Genomic DNA, 21636 nt, shown 5'->3' with positions numbered 1-21636 from the left:
GTATTTCTTCTTTATATCTTTGTTTGCTGGACTTCCATGCAGCTCAACTTTCTGGAACTTCTGGTTGTCTCTAGGTTTGAGGTAGTTGTGTTCCTTCTTAGTTGTGGAGGGAGAGGCAGCGTGTCTGTCTACACCTCCATCTGGGCTGGAAGTCTACTGATACTTATTTGCTGAATTTGACTGTAGGTGAGTGAGTGAGGGCTAAGGACTGACGTGGCCGCAGAGAGAGGCCCTAGAAAGTGTGGCCCCACTGTATCAGATAGCATCCATCTGCACAAGAAATTCCACCAAAACATAGCAGCTGAAAACACTTATTACGTCACACTTCCTGAGCGTCAAGGATCCAAGTGATGATCTGGGCTGTCCTGGCTCAGGGCTTGTTTCTCGGAGAGGAAGTCAGGGTGTCGGCCAGGGCTGTCCTCCTCCCAAGGCTGGGCTGCGGGTCTGTTTCCAAGATGGCGCCCTCCCAGGGCTGTCAGCAAGAGGCCTCATCTCCTCGCTCAGTAGAGCTGGTGGGCGCCCCGGCCAGGGGGCTCGGTCGGCTGGAGCATCACCCCGTCCTCCACAAGGTTGTGGGTTCGGTTCCTGGTCAGGGGGTCAGGGCACATGCCTGGGTGCAGGTTTGACCCTCAAGAGGCACCCCATCGATGCCCCTCTCTGACATCAAGGTCTCTCTCTCTCTCTCTCTCCCTCTCTCCCCTCGGATGGGGGGAATAAATAGAGCTGATTGAGTGGCTTCATGACGTGGCCACTAGCTCCTCTCAGAGTCAGAGATCCAGGAGAGAGCAAGGTGCTGTGTATCTTGGGACCCACCCCTGAAGCCACAAACCATTGCTCTGCTGGGTCGATGGGCCCCACAGCCGCTCCCTGATGCAAGTGGGAGGGGCCCCCACAGGGCGTGGGTGTCTGATCCCTGCGGTGGCTACATGAGAATAGTATGATTTGCACAACTTTATGTTAGTATGTGTCACCCGATGGTCACTGGCACGGACTCAACGCCAGTCAGAATCCCCAATTTGGGGCGCGGTGAAGAAGGAAACTTTATTCAGCGTGAAACAACTCAGCGGTGCCACAGTCCGGCTGTGCCACAGCCCTGGGGCCGGGCCGTCCTTGGCGCAGCCGATTCCTCAGGTGGTAAAGGACTTGCCTGCACACCTGCCTGGGACATGCAGACTCTCCGGCCCCAGGCCCTGCCCCCACTGCTGTGCTTTTCCAGGCTCCTGCGGTCTGGGACCGTGTGCCCCTGCCCTAAATCACCCCAGGGCCTGTATCTAAGAACTGGGGGCCACTCCCATAGACCAGGGCCTGCCAAAGTGATTCAGGGTCTCCCATCCTAAACCTGCTCGGTTGCTCTACTTTGCTTCACCCATTTCCTTCCCGCAGAAAACACAGGCAAGTTTCCCCGCTCTCAGTTCCTCTGTCTTCTTCTGCCTCCATCCAGACCCTGGGGCTCCAGGGGTCCCTCACCCTCGGGCTCCGGGGCGTCCCCAAGTGGCCCCCGTGGTGGTATTGATGAGCACACACTTCTTTTTTAAGTCATTTTCCATATTTGCATCTCTTATAGTATGAACCCTTTTAAAACAAATTCTGGGCCCATTTGAAAACATCCTTTCCATTCGCTAAGCTGATTGTTGACAAACCCAGAGGAGTCCCAGTGCGGAATGGTGGCTGCTGTGAACCTGCCCCTTTGCTAGCCCAGCCCCAGTGGTTTTCCGTCCCACGCCGTCTTTCTGAGAACAGCCCCTGGTGCGTGGCGCACTGTGTCCCCGTGGCCAGGGCGTCCTCTCCGTCCGTGGGAAGAAGGACGGTCAGCAGTTCCTGTTTCCTTGGGCAGAGAACCATATAGGTCCACCATCAGCCCGGGATGGCGGCGATGGCTCCACCCCGTCACATGCAGTGAGAGGGGACTCAGAGTGGACGCTCCAGAGAACATCATGCTTGTTCCGTTTATGGATAGTTGGAAGAGCAGGAAAAAGCAAGTCACCCCAACGCCCCAAGAAGACACACCTGCACCAGAGTGAAGAGGGACCCTACAGAGTCTCGGGGGCCTGTCTTAGATTCCAGTCCAGGGAGTCCATGGTCTGGAACAAGTTCTTTTGTCTTGTGTCTCAAACCGCCAAGAAAAGCACACTCTTCCCATACATGATATACACGCTTTTGCGTAGGCGACCTAGTTCATGAAAATGCGTTTTTAATGGTTGTTTCTAACGCCTCCGGCAGTAAGTTGGGAGGGGATGCAAGGGTCAGGGTCAGAGGCGCCCTCGCTGGCCCAGTGCCCGTGTCTCCGGACAGGACACCCAGGGCAGGGGCGGCCGGAGCCTGTCTCGGTCAGACTGGGCTTGCCCCCGTGGCGCCCGCCGAGGCCTGCTCACCCAGAGGACGGCGCCGAGCATGCTCAGCAGCAGGGGCAGCTTCAGGAAGACCAGGAGCAGGAAGTGGACGCTGCGGAGCAGGGACCTGTGGGGGACACAGGGACTGGCCGTGGGTTTCCCCGCAGCAGCCGCAGCCCGGGCTGCGCCTCTTCCCCATGTTCCTTGGAGCCGGGTCCTGCGGCCTCAGCGCTGAACAGCAGCATTGAACCTGGTGGGCGCGTGGGCCAGGCAGCCCCAGGCTGAGAGCCGCGGACCCCTGTCCTCCACTGAGCCCGGAACGGACTCCAGGTGCCAGGGCACCGCAGCCGCACGAGAATGGGGGTGAGGGACGGAGAGGAAGGCACACGCAGGGCCCCAGGCGGCCTGGCTCCTGTGACGGCTTTCTGACCCCGGTGTCGATCCCTCAGCCATCAATACGCACAGGAGCTCAGCTCTGGGGGGACCCTCCTTAAGGACCCGTGTCCCCTTGTAGCCATGCCACACTCAAATTCAAGTCTCAGTTCATCCTTAGATAGAACCATGGGAGCAGAGACCCCACGGACAGCCTCCAACGACCCACCCCGAGGAGCGACCTCCCAGGCTCAGCTCCTGGCCGGTCCCCTCGGCCCCCCGTCCCAGCACACAGCCCCCTCGGGCTCCTCACAGGCAGCACACCCGCCGGCATCCGGCCCCGGGGCCTCTGCCCACCTGAGCTTCTGCAGCCGTGGACGGTGCTGGACCTGCCAGTGGCTTCTCCCTCCGCCCCGGCCCCCCGCCCCCCAGCCCCGCCCGAGGGGCCGCTAGCTGCAGCAGTCACACGGCTTGGGAGCCAGAAGCGCTACAGAGCGCAGGCCCGGGCGTGGCCCTCGGCCTGGGACATGCCTGGGCCAGATTCTTGCTTGGTCAACTCTCCCACCTCCCTCAAGTCTCTGCTCAAATGTCACTGTTTGAGAGGCCTCTGACCATTCCTTTGTGTACAAACAGGGAAGCAGTCGCCCCCGCCCCCCGGCCCCCTGCGGCGAGGACAGATGAGTGTGCGTCACCACCGAGGCCCCCTCGTCCCCCAGCGGGGCCCTTCGGGGCAGTGTCCCACCAGCCCCCCTGACGGCAGCTCGTTCATTAATCTCCCCGCCCCTCCCTGAACTTCCTGGGGCCACCTCTCTGTGAGCTGGTCACACCTGGACTCTCGTCTCAGGGTCTGATTTTGAGGGAACCGGCTAAGACGGTCTCTTGCTCCTTGTTTCCACGGAGCATCTCAACAGCCTTTGTCATGCCTACCACCCGCCATCCCCCACCCCCTGTCCTTCAACACCTCCCGCTTCACTTCCCTCCGTAGTCGGGATCGGTAACTGGTGTCGCCTCCGCCTGTCTAGCCGGCACCTTTATTACCTGTCACCTGCTTTCCTCTCGCCCGATCCCGCCCACTTGCCATCGGTCATCAGCTCTCTGCCTTGGCACCGACCTGCCCATCGGCCATTGTCTAGACTTGGAGGGACCGTCCTGCAGGGCCCTGCCTGGCCGGCCTGGCCGTGCTCACCCCCCGGCACGTGCGCGGTCTCTGGTGCCCAGGCAGTGACTTCGGCATTCGCCGGGGGGCGCGTCACTGAGGCGCTGTGGGTGGGAAGCCCGGCCCTGGGGGAGGGGTTGCGCGAAGGGCAGACGATGCCAGGCCGTGGGCGCCTTACCTGGGGTCCTGGCTGGGAGGCCCCGGTGTCCTTGCGGAGCTCTCGCTGCTGGAGGCTGTAGGGCGTTGGGGAGGGTGAGGGTGAGGGTGAGGGTGAGGGGCAGGGCCCAGAGCCTGCCCGTGCCCCCCCCCCCCCCCCGGCCTAGGTCCCTGTCAGCTGCGTGGTCCTGGCTTCATGAAGCAGGCGGCGCTCAGGGCAGGGGCTGCGCAGCTGTTCTGAGACCACCACGGGGCCGCAGTGAGACCCAGGCCTGGCCAGAGCACAGGCGTGTCCCCACCGACCCCAGGCCGACACGCTCTGCAGCCGGGTGGGCGCTTTATCTGCCAGGTCGGGAGTGCATCCCCTCCTGCCTCTGAGCATTGAGGTGCTCCTCCTCTCGCTGAAAACGGGGGCGCGTGGAGGTCAGATCAAGAGGTAGACCTCAGGTCCCGCCCCCAGCCCACGCATCCATTCTCGCCCGCCACCCCACTACCCCCTCCCACCGCCCCCCCAGAAGCTGTGAGGCTGATTCAGGGAAGTTTGGGAGCTGAGGCACCGCCCACAGTCGATGGCTGGAAGATGCCAGCAGCCCCCCAAAGGTGGAACCTGCACTCTGCAAAGTGGGCCCCCAGCCCCTTCAGCCCACCCAGCTCCTCGGGTACTGGCAGCCTCACCTGTACCCCCTCAGGCAGGAGCCTGCAGCAGACCCCCCAATCCCGCCCCGTTCAGTGGTCAACAGAGGACGAACCTCCAGGCTCAGACACTGAGGGACCCCACGGAAAAGAGAAGCTCTGGGCTGTCACCTAAAGGGGGCACCTCCTGCAGCCCCCCAAGCCCCCCTCTCCCCACTGGGCCCACAGCCAGCCTCTCAGGGCTGCGCTCTTCAGGGCACACCGACGACACCTCGGGGAGAGCCTGCGGCACAGGAGAGAGAAGCCAGCGCAGAGGACAGGCCTCCGGGGAGCTGAGAACATGCAGGCGGCGGAAGGAGAACCGAGCCCCTTCAGACTGACCAGGAAGAAGGGCGCTCAGGAAAGAAGAACAAGCCGGAAGGAAGAAGGAAGGACGGACTTATGAAAAGATCAAGAAACACTTTGAACAGAACAGGACGTTGGAGGTGCCTGGTCACTGGGCTCTCTCCTGCCTGGTCAGGAGTGTCAGCGGGAGAAGGAGCAGAAGCAGAGGCGGGGGGGGGGGGGGGTGGGGACAGAGCTGATATGACACATGCAGAGGCCAGACAGAGGGTTAGAGGTTCCCTCCTGGGCCTTCCCCGCGCCCACGGACAAACCCCGCTGACCCCATGGCCAGGGCCTCCAGAAAATGGGTTTCCCCGGGGCCAGCACAGTGGCAGAGGCTGAGGAAAGGCCCAAGGGTGGGTGCTGGAGAGGGCAGGGGAGGAGCAGGGGCTGCCCTGGACCCCTGGAGCGGGGGTCACCACTCGGAGGGAGGAGGCTGGCAGTCTGGGCCACCCCTGACCCTGAGCCGCTCAGGGTGCCTGACCCCCAGTGAGGCCCTGGGCCTAGGAGTGCGGAGAGGTCTCAATCCTGAGAGCTCAAGCCGAGGGAAAGTGAGAGGGGGACCCCTTTGGAGTAGACACCCCGCCCCCCACCTCCATACACCACCCCATCCCACCCCCGTGCGGACAGGAAGGGCGCATGTGGCCCTCCGCCCTGAGGGATGGGACGATACAGGGCCCTCCCCCCCACACCTGAGGCCCACTGGCATTGCCAGCGGCTGGGGTGGTGGCGGGAAACTTGGAGGTCACACACACGTGCACACGTTCACACACGCATCTCCCGCACACTCACATGCACACACACCAGGCCCAGGCCCTCCCTGCAGGGACGCTCTGCAGAGATGAGCTCAGATTCCTTCGTCGCTGCTACAGGAGGAAGGAGGGACTTACCTGGGGAAACAAACACTTGAACCTGGAAAAAGGGGTCAGGCAAGAAGCCAGGAAGGCCTTCTTCCACCAGTATCGTGGAAATCCCACACCTGTATTTTCCTGCATCGCTTGCAGTGAGGTTCTCCAAGGTGACCGTGAAGGTGAGGTTTCCGGGGCAGTCCGTGATGGACACGCGGCCCCTCCTCGCCTCTGCCCCCGCGGCGCCGGTCTCCACGGTCTCGGAGAAGAGCGGCAAGCATGGCTGTCTGCACCAGTATTTGGTAAACGTCTCATATTCCTCCCGGTACCGACACTGCACGCTCAGGGAGCCGCCCGCGGTGCCCGTCACTGTGCGGGGGCCGCTCAGGGACAAACAGCCTGGAAGACACAGTTAGTCTCGTCTTCCTCCTGAAGGGCCACAGACACAAGGAGATCTAAGGGGGCACCGGCTGCGGGGTCCCAGCCTCAGAGGCCTGGCCCGGCCTGCGTGCCCAGCCAACAACTCACAATGAGAGGGGAGAGGAAGGCCAGTGGCCCCGGACAGATTCTGGGTCCCCAGAAGTGTCAGCCCTGAGACAAGGTGCCTGTCCCCATTCATCACTAAGAATTGAGTGAAGCCACTAAATATAATCTGAATAAAGGGACGGATGGGGGAATGGATGAGTGGATGGACGGACGGACTAGAAAACAGAAAATAAGAACGGGAACCAGGAAAAATGAGATAGAGCCCGGTGCTCAGAGCTGAGAGGAAAAGCCTTCAGTTTCTGGCTGTGTTCCTGTCCCCAGGGCTCACCTGTGGACACCAAGTTCATAGTCCCCGCTTACGTAGGCAGGACCTCCTGCTCATAGGCCTGCACCCCACAGGAGATGACAGGCGGCCAGGCTGTGCAGAGGCCATTTAAGAAGGGGGTCTTCCTGGCTGTGATTTGAGAACTTCCGTACTTCGATTTCCCTCCTGGCGCAGAATACCGCAGCACCACCTGCTGACACCTAACACCTTAGGGACTCCTTGCTCTCGCGGCTGGCCCGCCAGCGGCCCCTCCCATCCCTGCTCCTCAGCAGCCCCTGCCAGCCTCGCCATGCCCGGGATCTCGTCCTCAGGTCCTCTGTCACCGCTGAGACCTTGCCCTTGCCTCTCCGGTCTCTCTGGAGGCTCCAGTTCCAAATGCCTAGGGCCCCGTCCCTTAAAATCTCTGCTTCCCACCTGGAGAGTCAGCCTCAGGCCGAGGAGTCGCTGCCTGCTCTGCTCTTGACAGGAAGGGGTCAATCCAGGGTACGAGGCTGCTGAGAACGGCTTTGGCAAAGCTCCAAATTTCAGAAAAAGAATTGTGCATGTGCTCTATCTGCCTATCACCTATCTGTCTGTCTGTGTGTCTGTTCATCTGTCCACACGTCCATCCATCCGTCCCTTTCTCTTTCCCTCCCTCCCTCCACACATCCAGCTCTCCAGGCAAGATATTGCCGTCCCCAGACGGTGAGACTTCTGCTCTGTTTTGTTCTAAAATGAAAAGAAGAACCGTAACCTGTGCTTCTTCGTTTTATTTATCTTGCACTTTGTTTCCCAGCAAGCGAGCTCTCGGGGCCCGCTGACCGCTGTTCTGCGTAGCGTGCTGTCTGCCTCTCCCACCAACGTTCCCTGACGTGGGGGTTCTCCGCCAGGGGTGATCTCCCCCCGCCCCCGCCCCAGGGGACGTTTGCTGATGTTTGACATTTCTCGTTGTCACAGTGTGTGTGTGGGTAAAGGCCGGGGATGCTGCTAAATAAGCCTCTGACAGTGCACAGGCCGGCCCCGCAGCACGGAATGATCCCGCCTCGCGTGCTGCGGCTGAGGGACCTTGCTCGAGGGGACAAAACGCTCCAACCCGAGAACCTCCGAGGATGGGTTTGGGGGCGCAGGGAGCGCGTCCGCTGCTCTGAGCCCTCCCTGCGTTTGCTGCTGTTCCGAGCTCTGCCTCTGGGGGTGCTGTTCTCCCGGTTTCTAAAGTGGGGGTGGGGTGGCCTTCCCCGCGGGACTTGGTCACCCCTTTAGGTCCCACCCGTGAAGACTCGGGGGCGCTTCCTCAGGTCTGGGTGGAAAGACATTGCGAAGGTCACCCTGAGTCGCACCCAGACCCCCCTCTCCTCGGATACTCCTCCGCTCCTACCCCACGCCCCACCCCCAGAGCCAGCGCCCTGCCCACCAGCGCCTCGAAGAGAAGCGTGGACTTGCACCCGCCTCCCTCGCTTATGGGAACTTTCCCACCAGGACGAGGCGCAGGCGACTCCTGGGGCCCAGACCGCTGTTCACAGGGACTTAGGGGTCGCTGACCTTGGAAGGGAAAGTACTTCGGCGTGAATCTTAGCTGTGCCTTTCATGAGCTCACCTAGAGCAAGACATCTGCACCTCTCTGGGTTCGATAAGGGTTAGGAAAAGGATTAGATCGCGGGGGGACCCGTAAGTACCGCTTCGGGGCTCCCGTCCCCCTTCCCTGGGCGCAGTCCCGACGGTAACAGTAATGGAAATGATGGTTAAACGGCCTGGTTTGCTCTGGGCCTCGTAGGCGCGCGCGCGGAAAGCACTTTCTGTTGGGTCCTCACCCCGTGCCAGCGAGGACCCGGGGCGCACGGGGGCGTCGGGGGCACGCCGCGTCCTTCTGCTGACGCTGCTGCTTCTGCTCCTCCCGTGACAGCCCTTCTCCCACCCTGCTGCCGGGGCGGCTCCCCAAGGCCCTGCCCGCCCCGCTCACCTGGGACGCAGAGGAGCAGCAGCGCCCGCAGCAGCCACATGGCCCTGGGCGGTCCCGCGGTCGCCGGCCGCCCGGCGCTGGGGGCGGCTCACCGGGGCTGCTCGACGGCCCTCCTCCGCCCCGCTGAGCGCGCCTCTGCTTCCTCCTCCAGCCCCCGCTTGTTCCTGCGCTCTGAGCTGGTCGGAAAATGTGCGCTGCCGGGGCTTCAGCGCACCCCGTGGCTGGGAAAGCAGTGCTGAGAATTTGAATTTGCAGTTCCCATTTCTCTTCCCAGGCGGGAGAGCACCCCACCCCCGCTCGGCTGCAGCTGGCGGCCCCACGCCCTTCTCGGCCCGCAGCACAGCTGCGACCGCCTGGGCTCACGTCCCCCCACCGTCTCCGAGCAAGTCCTGCCCTTTACGAAGGGCTGATTTCCTGTGGCCAACGGGGGCGTCCCGTGCGGTGCACACATGACCGGGCCTTATCGGGATGTGAGACCAGCTACTTTCAGGCCAAGGGTGAAGGGAAGGGCTCTTGTTCCAGAATATTAAGGTTTCAGGAGGCGACAATGAGCCGAACTGTCTCTCGGGGGGACATGGAGTGAGGCTGGGGCCAACCTGGGGGGCCTCTCCTCTTCTGAGCTCCCAGCACTGGGTCTGCCCCACCGGACCCCTGAAGCCTTGAATGGTTTTTCCGTCTTGGTCACGCGCTCATGACCAGTCTGCATGGCTCCAGCTTCACCGAGAACTTGGAAAACCACCTCCATTTCTTCCCTGAGGTTGGCCCCCCCACCCCCCCAAGCCTTGGGGGTGACCCGCAGAACCCTCTGTAGGGAGTGGGGGTGTCCACACGCCCCCCCACAGGCTGGCTGGCCCCCAGCAAGCCGTGGGAGGGGACCCATAGCCCCCCATAGGGGGTTGGGGTGTCTGTGCGCCCCCCGCGGGCTGGCCCCCGGCAACATGGTGATCATTGCTTAGGAACCAGGCTTACGCAGGTTTTGGGGATAGTGTTGAAGGTTTCTGGGCTACACCTGTAACCAGTCACTTAGCTGAGAGGGAAACCCCATTTGTACTTAAGTGTGAACAGTCCCCTGCATGGCAGTGCAGACCCCAGAAATGTTGTCCCGTGGAAAGACCCGGCGGGACCCACATAGAGCGTTGAGTGGCAGTCCGTAAGCGGTTTAGTCCCTGGGAAACCTCTCTGGGGCCACAGCTACTCTCTTGACTGTCCCCAGCTGACGCGGTGACAATTGCCTAAAGACAGGCCACCAGGTGGCAGGCGCTAGTTGGAGGAGCGAGGGTTCCTCAGGCAACGATTTAAACGAGACACTGGTCATGATTTGGGGGCTCTTGAGAAAACAGCCTCCAGCATGGCTGTGTGCCCCCCACGGGTTGTTCCCCCTCATGCCTCTGGGGGACTGCAGCACCCCCGGGGGCTGTTTCTCCTTTTTGGCTGTCCCTTTGCTCTGGTGGCCTCCCTTCTCCGCTTTTTGTTTTGTTTTGTTTTGTTTTTTTTCAGAACAACTCAGCAAAATAAAATTCCCGTTTATTGGTGGGACACCATGTCTCACACACACATCAAACAGGCCAAAAATGAAATAAACAGCAACTTCACAGACCAAAAAGGGGGAAAAAGCAACCTCCTCCTTGGCCTTTTCACCATCTCACACATTACAGCGCCGCCACGCACACGCGCAGGGAGTTACCGGGACGCTCGGAGTAAGATTTGTTGGTGGTGCTGTGTTTGCTTTTCTCCGAGGTGTGTTTCTCCTTTGAGATTGTGATGAGCAGGCTCACAGCACACGTCCGGTCGGAAGCAGGACAGAGGTCGCGCCACAGGCCGGCCTGGTCGTCCCGAGGTCATGAAAAATGGCTGACCCCTCACAAGGTGTACAAAAATATAAGACGTAAATAAAAAATACAAACACAGTTTCCTTTTTAAAGTACTTTTAAGACAAAAAGCAGGGCCTTGGAGGTTCTGGTGCTTTTCCTTCCCTGTTGCAAATTCACGGGTGGGTTTGGGTGGACGGTGGAGCGAGTGTCCTCAGAGGGCCGCGCTCCCCGCGGCGGGCAGGACTCTCTGCTCTGAGAGGGGACGTGGACGGTGACCAGGTCACCGCGGCCTGTTTTCAAGTTTAACTTTTCCCTTTTTGCCGTCTGGTCGTCCTCATCGGTCTTCTGCTTCTTGGTGTCAACACCCCCATCCTCATCACCATCAGCTGCCTCAGCCTCCTCCTCTTCATCTCCATCCTCTTCCTCACCATCCCCTTCCTCCTCCTCCTCCTCCCCTCCTTCTTCCTCTTCTTCATCCGCCTCCTTGTCAGCCTCCTGCCCCCCCTTTTCCTCAATGGCGGTGCCGTGAGCGGGCGCCTCTCTTCCATTCTCTGCCTCCTCTGCAACATCCTTCTTCTCCTTTACGCCCTCGGTGGGGCTCTCGGAGCTGGTACCCACGGCCGCGCCTGACACAGCGGGCACCCCGGCGGTCCAATGCCCCGGATTAAAAAAGACAAAAAGCAAGAGTTTGAGCGAGGACTCTGGCGAAACCACTGTGGGGTCCGCCGCGACCGAGGGGGAGACGCGCGGCTGGGGAGGGCGCAGCGCGGTGGAGGGGTGGGCGCAGAGCGGCGGGGGTGGGCGCAGAGTGGCCCTTTCCCGCTTTGAAGGCGCGGCATGTTCAAGGTCAGGGAGGAGCCCCGAATACAGTGTCTTTCCACCCCTAGGCAGCCGCTCGTGGGGGGCTGCCTCCCGCCGCCGCAGTTAACCGCCGGCGAAAGCTCGCAGTCCGACCGCGGGGTCCCAGCGCGGGCTCTCAGGACAGTAAGGAGCCGCCTCGGCCCGTCCCTGCCGCCTCCCCCATCTGTCCCAGCGCCCGGCTGCTGGGTCTCTTCTGTCTCCACAGCGTGATGGACGGAGCGCGCCTCCGTCCCCAGACAGGTGGCTCTGCCTGTGGCCCCAGACGAGAGAAGTGGCCACGCTCACCACTCTCCGGAGACGTGAGAGCACTGATGTATGTGCACAGAGGGTGACGGGGACAACGAAGAACGCGATGTCCGTTCCCACGCCCGAGGGCAGCCGCCTCAGGGCCTCGCTCCCCGCCAGCAGCAGAGGCGCAGCGCGCAAGAGCTCCAGCGTCTCCGCTCGCCTGTGCGGCCGGATCTCCACGCCCGGGGGCACGTGGCCAGTGTGTGGCTCAGGCTCTCCAGTCAGGAGTCAGGAGCTGCGAACCCCGCGTGGGCACGGCCCTGGACCCCACGGGACGCAGAAGCCAGGCCAGTGCCGAGGCAGGCGGCTCACAGGCTGGAGATCAGACCCGCCCCGAGGCCTTGGGACCCAGGGAAGGGCCTTTCCTCCTGCATGTCTGTTTGTCCTTCCTGCTGCGTACTGGCCTCAAGACAACGGAAGGACACGGGCTGCAGAGAAGGGGACACCGGAGCGAGGCGCAGCGGCCCAGCGTCATGGTGGTAGGTTCGGGGGACGCGGGTCCGGTGTCCTGAGGCAGCGCCTGTGCTGCTTCTAGACGCCCCAGCCCCGCGGACCACAGTCAGTCCGTAATAACATTTCTTTCCCTTCTGACGGAGGTCCTTTCGTTCAGACAAGACATGAATGGACATGGCATTACTGAGTCTCAGCGCGGGGCGGCCCCCGCCCCCCAGAGCCCCTCAGGGGCCTGTTCACCCAGAGGACGGCGCCGAGCATGCTCAGCAGCAGGGGCAGCTTCAGGAAGACCAGGAGCAGGAAGTGGACGCTGCTGAGCAGGGACCTGTGGGAGGGACACAGGGACAGAAGTGAGCTGCCTCCCAGGACCCTCTTCCAGCTCAACCTCTGCCCAGGATGTGGTTCCCAATAACCGACGTGAGGACAGGCCTGGGCCCAGGGCAACACTGGCCTCCAGTCCCCAGACTCCCTCCCCTCACTCCTGACTGCTCCCCCCGCCCCCCAGTGTGCTCTCCTGGGAGGGAGGTGACGGGGCTTCTGAGAAGAAGAGGTGGGGACATGGACTCACACAGAGGGGACCCCCCCGGATGACACATGGAGAAGATGGCATCTACACGCCAAGGACAGAGGCCTTAGGAGAAACCGTCTGCGACAGTGACTCAGCCCTCCAGCCTCCAGAGCTGTCCCCAGACACCTGACTGCTGTGCCCGCCGCCCGGCAGGTGGGGCCATGCGAGGCGGCCCAAGCAGACAGATACAGGGAGCACCCCCTGTTCAACACTTCTCACAGGAATTGTGGGATGAATTCATCAATAATCAGTTAATTACTCTCCTTGGTACATTAGTATCTCTCGGTTGTAGGTGCCTGGAGGGCAGACACCTGGGTATTCTGTTCATGCTCCTGTCCCCAGTGCTCCCTAAACCAGTGACAGACACGGGGAGCCCCACGGTTATTCACTGTAAATGAATGAGTTACCCGTGCAAGCTGAGCGAACACCCTAACTGGTAGTTACATCTGGCTTTGACTCATGAAACAAGAAAAACTTCTTGCTATTACATTTTAAAAACAGTTCAATAGAAAGGAACTCTCAAAACAGAGCATAAATGGAGAGGGGACAGAGGGGACCCTGGGGTGGAAAGTTGGGGGGAGGCCCAGCAACCCGAGGTCACAGCAGGTCTAGAACCAAAGCCCAGGGGCCAAGGGGGGGGCAGACGAAAAGGGCTGCCCAGCTCCCAGGAAGCCCCGTGGCCGCGGGGCTGGGCAGGGCCCTAGGCAGCATGACCCAGGCTCAGCTTCTCCCTCTGTAGAATGGGGACGTGTGTGTCTGCCCCTTCCTCCGCAGGAGGTGGTCGTAGGTGGGTCACAGCATGAGTAGGACAGGGACAGGGAAGCCCTCTGTGAGCTGCGAGGTGCTCTAGAGGCTCAGGGGACAGTCAGTCTCACCACTGTGGCCATAGCACTAACCAGGGACACGGGACTTCCCAGAGCCTCCCTGTTCTCCCGGAATCAGAACCAACAGCCATCCGTGTGGCACCATGACCCCTGTGCCCACACACCCGACATGCCCTCTGCCCTGACCGCCTGCCCATCCATGTCCCACCCTCTGAGTTCGGCAGGGGACGCTCCACGTCTGTGTGACCGGAGCTCAACGCAGTGCCAGTAACAAGGACTTAACCCAGGAAAAGTGGGGACGATGAGTGACTGAGCCGACCCCCTCCCAGGGCACGGAGCCCCAGGGGCAGGATCGGGACTTGGGGTCACCGCGGACACTGTGTGGCCTGAGAGCAATTGGGGGGGGCCTGGCATCCTGGCTGGCAGCTGGGACTACAAAGGGTCCCCACAGTGGAGAAGTCTGGGACAAGTGGGCCACCGGGACTCAGCATCCGAGCTGACTTACCTGCCATCAGAGCGGATGCTGGTCACAGTCGGGGCGCCCGTAGTGGCTTCTGTGGTGACTGGCACTGTGAGCATGTTGGTGGTGCGTTTGGTGGTCGACACTGTAGTTGTCGCTTGGCGTACAGAACAGGTTACGGTCTCCTCTGCCTGCCACCCCACCCGTGGACCTGCTCGTGGCTCTCAGCCTGGGAGGCGTGGGGGCCGGGCAGCCTGGAGCAGGGCCAGGGGAGGGGCCGATAGCCCGGACCCCTCACAGCCCCTTGGCCTCTGGGAGCCTCAGAGGCTCAGGTGAGTCTGGGCGCAGGTCCCCGAGGACAGCGAGCAGGCCCTGGGCGGGGCGGGGCCCGGGACAGCCTCTGGTCCGGGGCAGCGGCAGTTCAGCTGAGCTTGGAACACTTGCTGCACGTGACGCGGCTTGGACCTAAGCCCCCACCCCACCCCCCATCTATTTGTCCAGCAGGGACGAGAGCAGAACGGGGCTGGTTTGGTGGCTCCCACGCCCAAGACCTGAGACTTCCGAGGTCAGGACCAGCCCTGAACGAAATCACCGTGTTCAGGATGAGCCTTTACTTGGGACAAGTGACTAAGTTTCTCTGACTGGGCCAGTTCCTTCTGAGGAACACGGTCAGGATTCCGCGGGACACTGAACGTGCAGCCTCTGCGGCTGTAACAGGCCTCCCCGGTTCCAGGGTGCTGGGGACTCTGCTGAGTGGGACCCCAAACTCACCCACCCTCTGTGACAGCTCACGCTGGGCGAGCGCAGTCACTGGAGAGGGCCCTCAGGGGCCAGGACAGGGCAGGCCCTCAGGAGACGCAGTCACATGCTCTTACCTGGGCCAACGGTCACTTTAACTCGGGATGCAGGGTCAGTTCCAGCTCTCTCGATCCCACAATAGTAAGTGTCTGTATCCTTCTGCCTGAGCTCCTCCATGGTCACGGTGAACGTGCGGCTTGTCTGATTGTCTCTGATGGACACCCGGTTCTTCCTCACCTCCTTCTCTGACCCAGTGGTCTGAACAAGGACCTTGCAGCTGCTCCAAACGGCTCCTCGACACCACCACTTCCTGTAGGTCTCCCACCCTGGATCATAGCGACACTGCACGGTCAGCGAGCCTCGCTCTGGGCCACGTACTTCGGCTGGGCCTGTGATGTCAGCTGATGAATCCGCTGAGCCTAGAAAACACAACCCCACGTACCTGTCACCTTCCCTCAGACCCCCGCCCAAGGGCAGGGCCGCTGCCTCCTGCGCTGGGAGTAGCTCCTGTAAGTCCCCGTGCCTGGCGGGTGGAATAGAGTCCAGGAAGGAATGCACCTCCCTCCAGAAAGACCACTTGTCCTTGAATTCCCACTGCCTCAGAGCCACCGCGGAAGCCACCTAAGGGCACAGACACTGACCTCAGAGAACCCAGGGCTGACACTGAGCAATCACAGCTTCTGGCGATTCACGCCCTCCGCCTCCCTGGGGCCAGCAAGTCTTTGTTTCCCCAACGGCCCTTTGCACCTGTCCGTGTTAAACTGGTCTCCTGGGGGGAGACACAGAGGACCCCTGCCCATGGGACTGTGGTCGCCCTGACCTGCGCCCACGACCCCGGAGGTCCGGCTGAGGCCCCCCGCCCCCCCTGCCTCTGCAGGGGCTGTTCCTGATGCTTCTGCAGGTTCCAGTGCTTCCTCAGGAGCCCCTCCCGCAGAGGGAGCACCTGTGACATTGACCAAGTGGTGATGCCAGGGAGGGAACCCATGTCACGACGAGATCCCATTCTCCCCATTGAATTGTCCTCAGTTTCAGGTCCCAACCTCCTGCCCCAGGTGGTTTGTAAGATAAAACGCCTGCGCTCTGACCTCATGCACCTGGGAAGGTTTTTCTTAAACTTTATGAAAAGTATTCGAGCAAAAGTTAAATAATGAGAAAACCGACCGGCCTTATCAGCTCCTCTCTTCAAACAACTACACAGGACCCCAGCCTGCACATGTGTCCCTGGGAATCTTCTTCCTCAGTCACTCAGAGCATAGGATATAAATTACATGAGGCTTCCATGAAAAATTCTTTGTTTATAAACCAAAGGCAGACTGGTTCACAAAAATGAGAGACTGATGATTTCTTTGCTTCCAATGACCAGTATGTGTGAATGTTGCAGTATATGAGGGGGGAACCACAAAAAAACTGGAATCATCTTCTGGAGGGCGGGACCCTGTAGCACCGGCTTCCGGGCCAGCCCAGCGCTCTAGGAACCCGTCCGGGTCCGTGCACCAGCTGGCGTTGTTGTGAGAGGCTGCGTTCGGCTTCAGGGAATTTTTAGAAAGACTCTGTCACCGTGTTTGTCCCTTTCATGACGGGTGATTTACAAGCACACCTGTCCAACTGTGCTGCATGTTGAGCAGTTTTTGACTAAAAATGACCTGACCTTTGTACCTTCCCCTCCCTATTCACCTGATCTCACCCCGAGAGACTTTTGCTTGTTTGTTTCTCTGGTTAAAAAAGTCCTCAGAGGACAACGTGGAGGAGGTGAAACCAACCAACCAACCAACAAACAAAAATAAATAGCAGAAGCACTAAAAACCATCAAAGTCGACAAGTTCAAAAGCTTTTGAGCCGTGCAAAACTGTCTCCATGGGTGCTTTGCATCAGATGGAGTGCACCTTGAAGGTGACTGAAGTTTAAACACTGGGAATAAATACACAATTTTTTTATAAGTAAACTTCCTTTTTCCCCCTTCGTATGTCCGAGGTAACTCTGGAAGTTCGTGGGAGCACGTGAGTCCTAACAACCTCAAACATTCTTTCAAAACACAGAGAAAACATGGGCAAACATTCACCGTGCAGAGCTCTGTCATAAATCGGGTCCTAGACGTTTCCAAGGACTGAAATCATGAGTGTGTCTCCGGGTCTCACTTGGCTGGGTTAGAAACCAAACCTTAAACAGTGCGCACTTCTAGATAACCACGGAGTGAAGAAAACCACGACGATACAAATGTTTAAATCCTTTAAGTAAAAAAACAACAGAATACTGCAAATAAAAGATTTCAGGATATAGCTTCAGAAGTAAAGCCGTCTATTTCCCATGGAAATACATGCTATTCCCAGAATCTGTGAATGAATATGATAACTTCTATGGCGTAAGGGACTTGGCAGACGTGAGTAAGTTTAAGACCTAGAGATGGGGACAGTATCCGGGTGGATCCAGGTGTACCCACTGTAATCTGGCCACAAGCCCCGCGTCCACTCACCTGGGAGGGCGGAGGCGGCCAAGCGGGGGCAGCCAGGTGACCCTGCCTCCCTATTGTCTGTCCTCTCCCAGCATCGAGCACCAGCTGCTCCCAGGGGCTTGATATTCAGCCCAGATTAGATGCCCTCTGAGCTCTGGTCTTGCCGCCCCCTGACACCACTCCACGCGTCTCCGTTACGGCACCAACCCCACCAACAACCGTCTGGTCTCTGTTTGGTCCGGAGCAGAAACTCAGGCAGGCAGGTGGGCGGGGCGGAGCGACATTCCAGAGTGCCTGACCCCCAGGCTTCGCTGCCTGTCCCCGCCCGGCACTCCCGGTGCTCCAGGGACAGCGTCTCAGCTCCAGCTACCTGTCACCGCCCGCAGCGGAGGCTCTGAAACTCTCCAGACACCCGCGCCCCCTCCCCCCCCCTGCCTGAGTGGGTGTGAGCTGCAGCCCGCGCGTCCAAGCCCCTCAAAAGCCCCAGGAACGGCCCGCTCCTGAGTCCCCCCCGCTGTGTGTGGAGCAGGGCCGGGGTGAGGAACGCTGTCGGGGGGGGGGGGGGGGGGGGGGAGGTGTCTGCCCGTCCCCAGCACCTCACAGCGCCTGTGACACAGCAGAAACGGGGCTCTCACTTAACGCCGGGTGTCCGCATGAGGGCTTGGACGCGTCCCCTTCCCCAACACACGCCCTCTCTGTCACTCTGGCTCCTCAAGCCCAGCCCACTCACCGGGGACGAGGACAAGGAGCAGAGCTGGGAGCAGCCACATGGTCCTGGCTGCCCGCCTTCTCTCCCTGGGGACCATCAAGTGCCAGTGTCCTCCAGGGTCTGGACGGAGCCCAGAGGAAAACTGCCTTTGGTTTGTCTGAATCATTGTTTGTTTTCTCTTTCATCCACTTCCCTTAACTTTTATCTTCGGTCCCTTCCTCATTTCATTAATTCGGAGACAGCAGCAGCATCATTTACGAGTGTATGACTGATGTGTCTTCATGGTTTTGGGGAAGCAAAGTGTCCAATGTGGGTGTGAATGTGAGTGTGGGTGTAAATGTGAGTGTGAGTGTGGGTGTGAGCGTGGGTGTAAGTGTGAGTGTGGGTGTGAGGAGCTGAGAAGGTGGCAGCCAGCACCACGGAGCAGGATGTGCTGCAGGGCTGCAAGGAGGAGCTCAGAGCTCGGGTCCCAGGCAGCGAGGGAGACCCGCTGCGTTTGCACTCTGGGAAGGACGCGGGCTCAGGGCTGACCCCCAGCCTGGCTGGAGGCACTGTGCCATCCCCACCTGCCCCCAGGCAGCCCCACTGCAGGGCGTCCCAGACCCCCGCCTGCCCTGTCCCCCTGCCCCTCCCTCAGGACAGCTTCCTCCCAGACACTGAGTCACTGAGGCGGAGAGACCGCCGTGGGGAACTTATAAGGAAGGAGAAGTGGCCTGTCCCCTTGACCTCACTTTATCTGAGATGTTTCTTTCCAAATCTTTGCCTGTTTCCCTGGCTGTGTCCTCGTGGTAAACTCATTTGCATAGAAAGTGATGATGCCAGTGAGTCCTGAGTGACGGTCCCTTGCCTGTCCCCACTTCCTTCAGAAGTTCCCTCTCTCCTTCCCTGCCCTCTGTCTGCTTTCTCTTCAAATCAATTCTTTTTGTCTCTGTTTTAATATATATTTCCCAGGTTTGTGAATTCCGTTCTGCCTTTGGGAGGCTTTTATTTTGTGTACTTGCTTTCTCTCTCAGCCTTTGGATTACATCTTTATTCTTAGAGATTATGTACTTCTGCAAAAGCTCCTTCTTTTGTTCTCTGATTGATGGTGTTTTGAACCTTCTCCTGTTCCCTGAATTACACGTCTTGACTCCATGCTCATGGTTTGGTTTGGTTTGGTCCTCTCATTCTCTTCTATGTGACGGGCCTTCCTCAAATGCCTGGTAATTCTTGGCTATCTGATCATAATTGATCCAAAGCCGCACTGACCGGGGTCTCGGAGCAAGTGGGAGCAACAGAATGTGCAAAATAGTTCTGCACCTTCTCGGAGCCCCCCACCTTTTCTTGCCTTACGGGGTGCTTTACGGAGGACGGTCAGGAGGCGCCAGCTGAACTACAGAATGAAGAAGACCGAAGCTGGGCTCCCGCCCGTCTCCAGCTGCCACGCCTTCCCCGTTGGCCAGTTAAAGGACTCTCTGGGCAGCGCCTGCCTGCAGGTATTTGGGGCTATGCCAGGAGGCATGAGTTTGGGGAACTGTCCAACCACTTCCCACTTCTGGCCCCACTTCCCCCCCACACCTGCTAACCCTGAGTTCAAAGCTCCCCGGAGCTCTCAGGAGGTCAGTTAGAAGCACAAGTTGCAAAACACAATACGTTTTCCGTGCTCTCTGCCTTGACGGTTATGCCCAGCACGTGCCAGGCCGCGGGATCTGAAACGTCCGCCGCGCGGGTGCCTCGGCCTGGGCCGGTTTAGCTCCCAGTCCCTGAAGGACACTCGGTGGCTCGTCTCTTGCCATCAGGCTGATTATCATGACATCGTCAGCACCGTGGACCAGCGACGCTCTGAGCAGTGTCCGAAGGCCCCAGGTTCCTTAACACGGTCCTCGGACGGAGGAGAAATTAACGCCGCCCTGGGACAAGAGTAAGGGGGTACACAGGGGTCCGGACCAAGTGAACCCAGTTGCCTTTGGCCCTCCTTCCTGGGGGGCATTGAAACATCGCTACAGTGGCCGGATCACACGGTACACCAGATGTGCTCGCCGACTCCACCCGAGGCCTCGCTGTTGGCACCGAGGCTGCCACGCGGCCGCTCCCCGGTCAGGTTCACGCGCCCATTGTCACGGCGAGTTAAAGGCAGATAGGAAGGGACCCCAGACTGTGGGCTTCAAGTCTGGGGGGGCGGCACTGACCTCTGGTTTTCTCAGCAGGTGTGATGTGTACAGTTTCCCCTCTTGCTCACAGCAGAGGGGCCACTTCAGGCGCTCCCGCCTGCTCATCCCCGATATGACACGTTCACCTTCCAGGCCAGAAGACCAGCGTGAGGGCGGCGTGGGGTGCTAGGTGTACCCGCTCCTATTGTGCTTCCAGAGCCAAGGACATGACCACGGAGCCGCGTCTCTTCCCTCCAGGTCTTGATCTGGCCCCTGTTCTAACAGTCATCTCCATGGGTCCCAAAGTGGCTGCCATCGGAACTTGCAGCCTGGTCCCCGAATGACGCTCACCTGGCCCCGGGCAGGTAAGCGCTTCCAGCTGCCTCTGCCGTTCTGGAATTCCATCTGCCCCCTTGATCCTGGGGAGCTCAGTAGGTAATGGCATCCGTGACCTTGAACCCAGAGCAGAGAGGAAGCCCCTACGAGCCCAAGGTAACACCCACACCCCCCTAACCAGCCTATTTCTTGTTGTCCTTATAAATGGAGGGGCCTCCGGGGCTTCCCAGGGGTCATTACAGTCACGCGCTGGGTTTTCAGGTCGCTCAGTTCCTAAGGCTGAACCCCTTCTTCCAGGCCCTGCCCCGGCCATTCCAGCACCTTTGCTTCTGTTAGTTGGGGCTTCCAAGTGTCTAGGCGCCCTCCCAGCATGCACTGCTACCTGCCTCCCAGGCTCTGCCAGGGTGCTGAGCGCCCCACGCTGACCAGCTCCTCCTAATCCCGCATTATATTCTCCCACCGGGGTCCGGACCTCAAGGTTTGCCCCCAGCTCGCTCTCCGGCTCCCTCCAGGACGCGTTAGTTTTCTCTTCCTTTAGAGGCCCAGGCTGACCCTTAACCTCAGGTACTGGCCTGGCGTCAGGAGGAGAAATGGGGGCAGAGTCCTGCCGTGGAGCCCGGGGGTCTCCTGCTTCACTTCAGAGTCCTGCTTGTCATCAACGTGGGGGCCACTCTGCAGAGCCGGAGGGCTCAGGGAGGTGGGGTCACGGTGCGCCCGCCCCCGCGCCAGGGCCTCCCTCTCCTGTCTCGGGAACGCGTGCTCTGCACCACTTGCCGAGGCTAAGAATTGAACCTTCTCTTCCAGTTACGTCCTGACCTGACCTACCCTCCATCACTCTGCCTGAGACGGGAAATGAGGGTCCCTCGGAAAGCTGCCGTGGAGGGTACACGGACGGTCAGCAGAGGTACGGGCTGAGGGGTTCACAGCCCCCCCTGCATACGAACAGCGGTGGAGTGGGTGGTGGGTGTGTTCACAGCCTGGACTATTGTATCGTGACCAGAATAAACAAGTACACACACACGCAGCCCCACTGTACCGACGGGGACGGATCTCGTCCACACCGCGGTGACCAAATGCAGCCAGGCGGGAAAGGGCACGCACTGTGTGGTCCACTGGGATACGGCCGCAGAGGTGACAAATTTCTGCCGTCTGCAGGCAGGGACGCTGGGTGACTCCATGAGTAGGGACTGGAAGGAAGTTCTACACACAACTGTGACGCTGCAGGCCGGGCAGTGTACAGTAACAAAGCAATAATGTATCCTCAGATGCCAACCCGCTGTATATGTTCCAATTCTCTAAAATTCTCCCTAGAGGGCTGCCCTCG

General features: G+C 60.0%; 3 protein-coding genes across 3 annotated transcripts; all 3 read right to left on the bottom strand.

Annotated features, from left to right (window-relative positions):
• Window positions 1-2174: 2174 nt before the first annotated feature.
• On the bottom strand, window positions 2175-6712 carry LOC149999029 (protein CD300H-like). The gene is made up of 4 exons (XM_090257593.1): window positions 6694-6712; window positions 5922-6278; window positions 4037-4091; window positions 2175-2457 (listed from the first exon to the last, which is right to left on the bottom strand). The coding sequence occupies exons 1-4, from the start codon at window positions 6710-6712 to the stop codon at window positions 2250-2252; spliced, it is 639 nt and encodes a 212-aa protein (XP_090113719.1). The 3' UTR covers window positions 2175-2249.
• Window positions 6713-10534: 3822 nt separating this feature from the next.
• LOC149999028 (uncharacterized) lies at window positions 10535-12061 on the bottom strand. The gene is made up of 3 exons (XM_090257592.1): window positions 12033-12061; window positions 11584-11746; window positions 10535-11259 (listed from the first exon to the last, which is right to left on the bottom strand). Exons 1-3 carry the CDS (start codon window positions 12059-12061, stop codon window positions 10543-10545), a joined length of 909 nt encoding a protein of 302 aa, XP_090113718.1. The 3' UTR covers window positions 10535-10542.
• Window positions 12062-12219: 158 nt separating this feature from the next.
• On the bottom strand, window positions 12220-18074 carry CD300LD (CD300 molecule like family member d). The gene is made up of 4 exons (XM_090257591.1): window positions 17869-18074; window positions 14767-15108; window positions 13937-14048; window positions 12220-12364 (listed from the first exon to the last, which is right to left on the bottom strand). Exons 1-4 carry the CDS (start codon window positions 18011-18013, stop codon window positions 12220-12222), a joined length of 744 nt encoding a protein of 247 aa, XP_090113717.1. The 5' UTR covers window positions 18014-18074.
• Window positions 18075-21636: the final 3562 nt, after the last annotated feature.

This window comes from Furipterus horrens, unplaced genomic scaffold, assembly GCF_987537825.1.
Source record: "Furipterus horrens unplaced genomic scaffold, mFurHor1.1.pri manual_scaffold_11, whole genome shotgun sequence".
NCBI lineage: Eukaryota > Metazoa > Chordata > Mammalia > Chiroptera > Furipteridae > Furipterus > Furipterus horrens.
This window is presented reverse-complemented; position numbering and strand designations above follow the sequence as displayed.

What these genes read in the sequence shown, in the direction of transcription:
- LOC149999029 (XM_090257593.1), bottom strand. An exon ending in TCAAGTGTTTGTTTCCCCAG is followed by an intron (nt 4,092 to 5,921) that starts GTAAGTCCCTCC and finishes AACGCCCTACAG; the next exon opens with CCTCCAGCAGCGAGAGCTCC. An exon ending in CCTCCCAGCCAGGACCCCAG is followed by an intron (nt 2,458 to 4,036) that starts GTAAGGCGCCCA and finishes TGTCCCCCACAG; the next exon opens with GTCCCTGCTCCGCAGCGTCC.
- CD300LD (XM_090257591.1), bottom strand. Translation starts at nt 18,013, where the DNA reads ATGATTCAGACAAACCAAAGGCAGTTTTCCTCTGGGCTCCGTCCAGAC. An exon ending in TAAAGTGACCGTTGGCCCAG is followed by an intron (nt 14,049 to 14,766) that starts GTAAGAGCATGT and finishes CTGTACGCCAAG; the next exon opens with CGACAACTACAGTGTCGACC. An exon ending in AGCATCCGCTCTGATGGCAG is followed by an intron (nt 12,365 to 13,936) that starts GTAAGTCAGCTC and finishes TCCCTCCCACAG; the next exon opens with GTCCCTGCTCAGCAGCGTCC.
- LOC149999028 (XM_090257592.1), bottom strand. Translation starts at nt 12,061, where the DNA reads ATGACGCTGGGCCGCTGCGCCTCGCTCCG. An exon ending in GGCCGCTGCGCCTCGCTCCG is followed by an intron (nt 11,747 to 12,032) that starts GTGTCCCCTTCT and finishes CCGGCCGCACAG; the next exon opens with GCGAGCGGAGACGCTGGAGC. An exon ending in TCTCACGTCTCCGGAGAGTG is followed by an intron (nt 11,260 to 11,583) that starts GTGAGCGTGGCC and finishes GCGCCTTCAAAG; the next exon opens with CGGGAAAGGGCCACTCTGCG.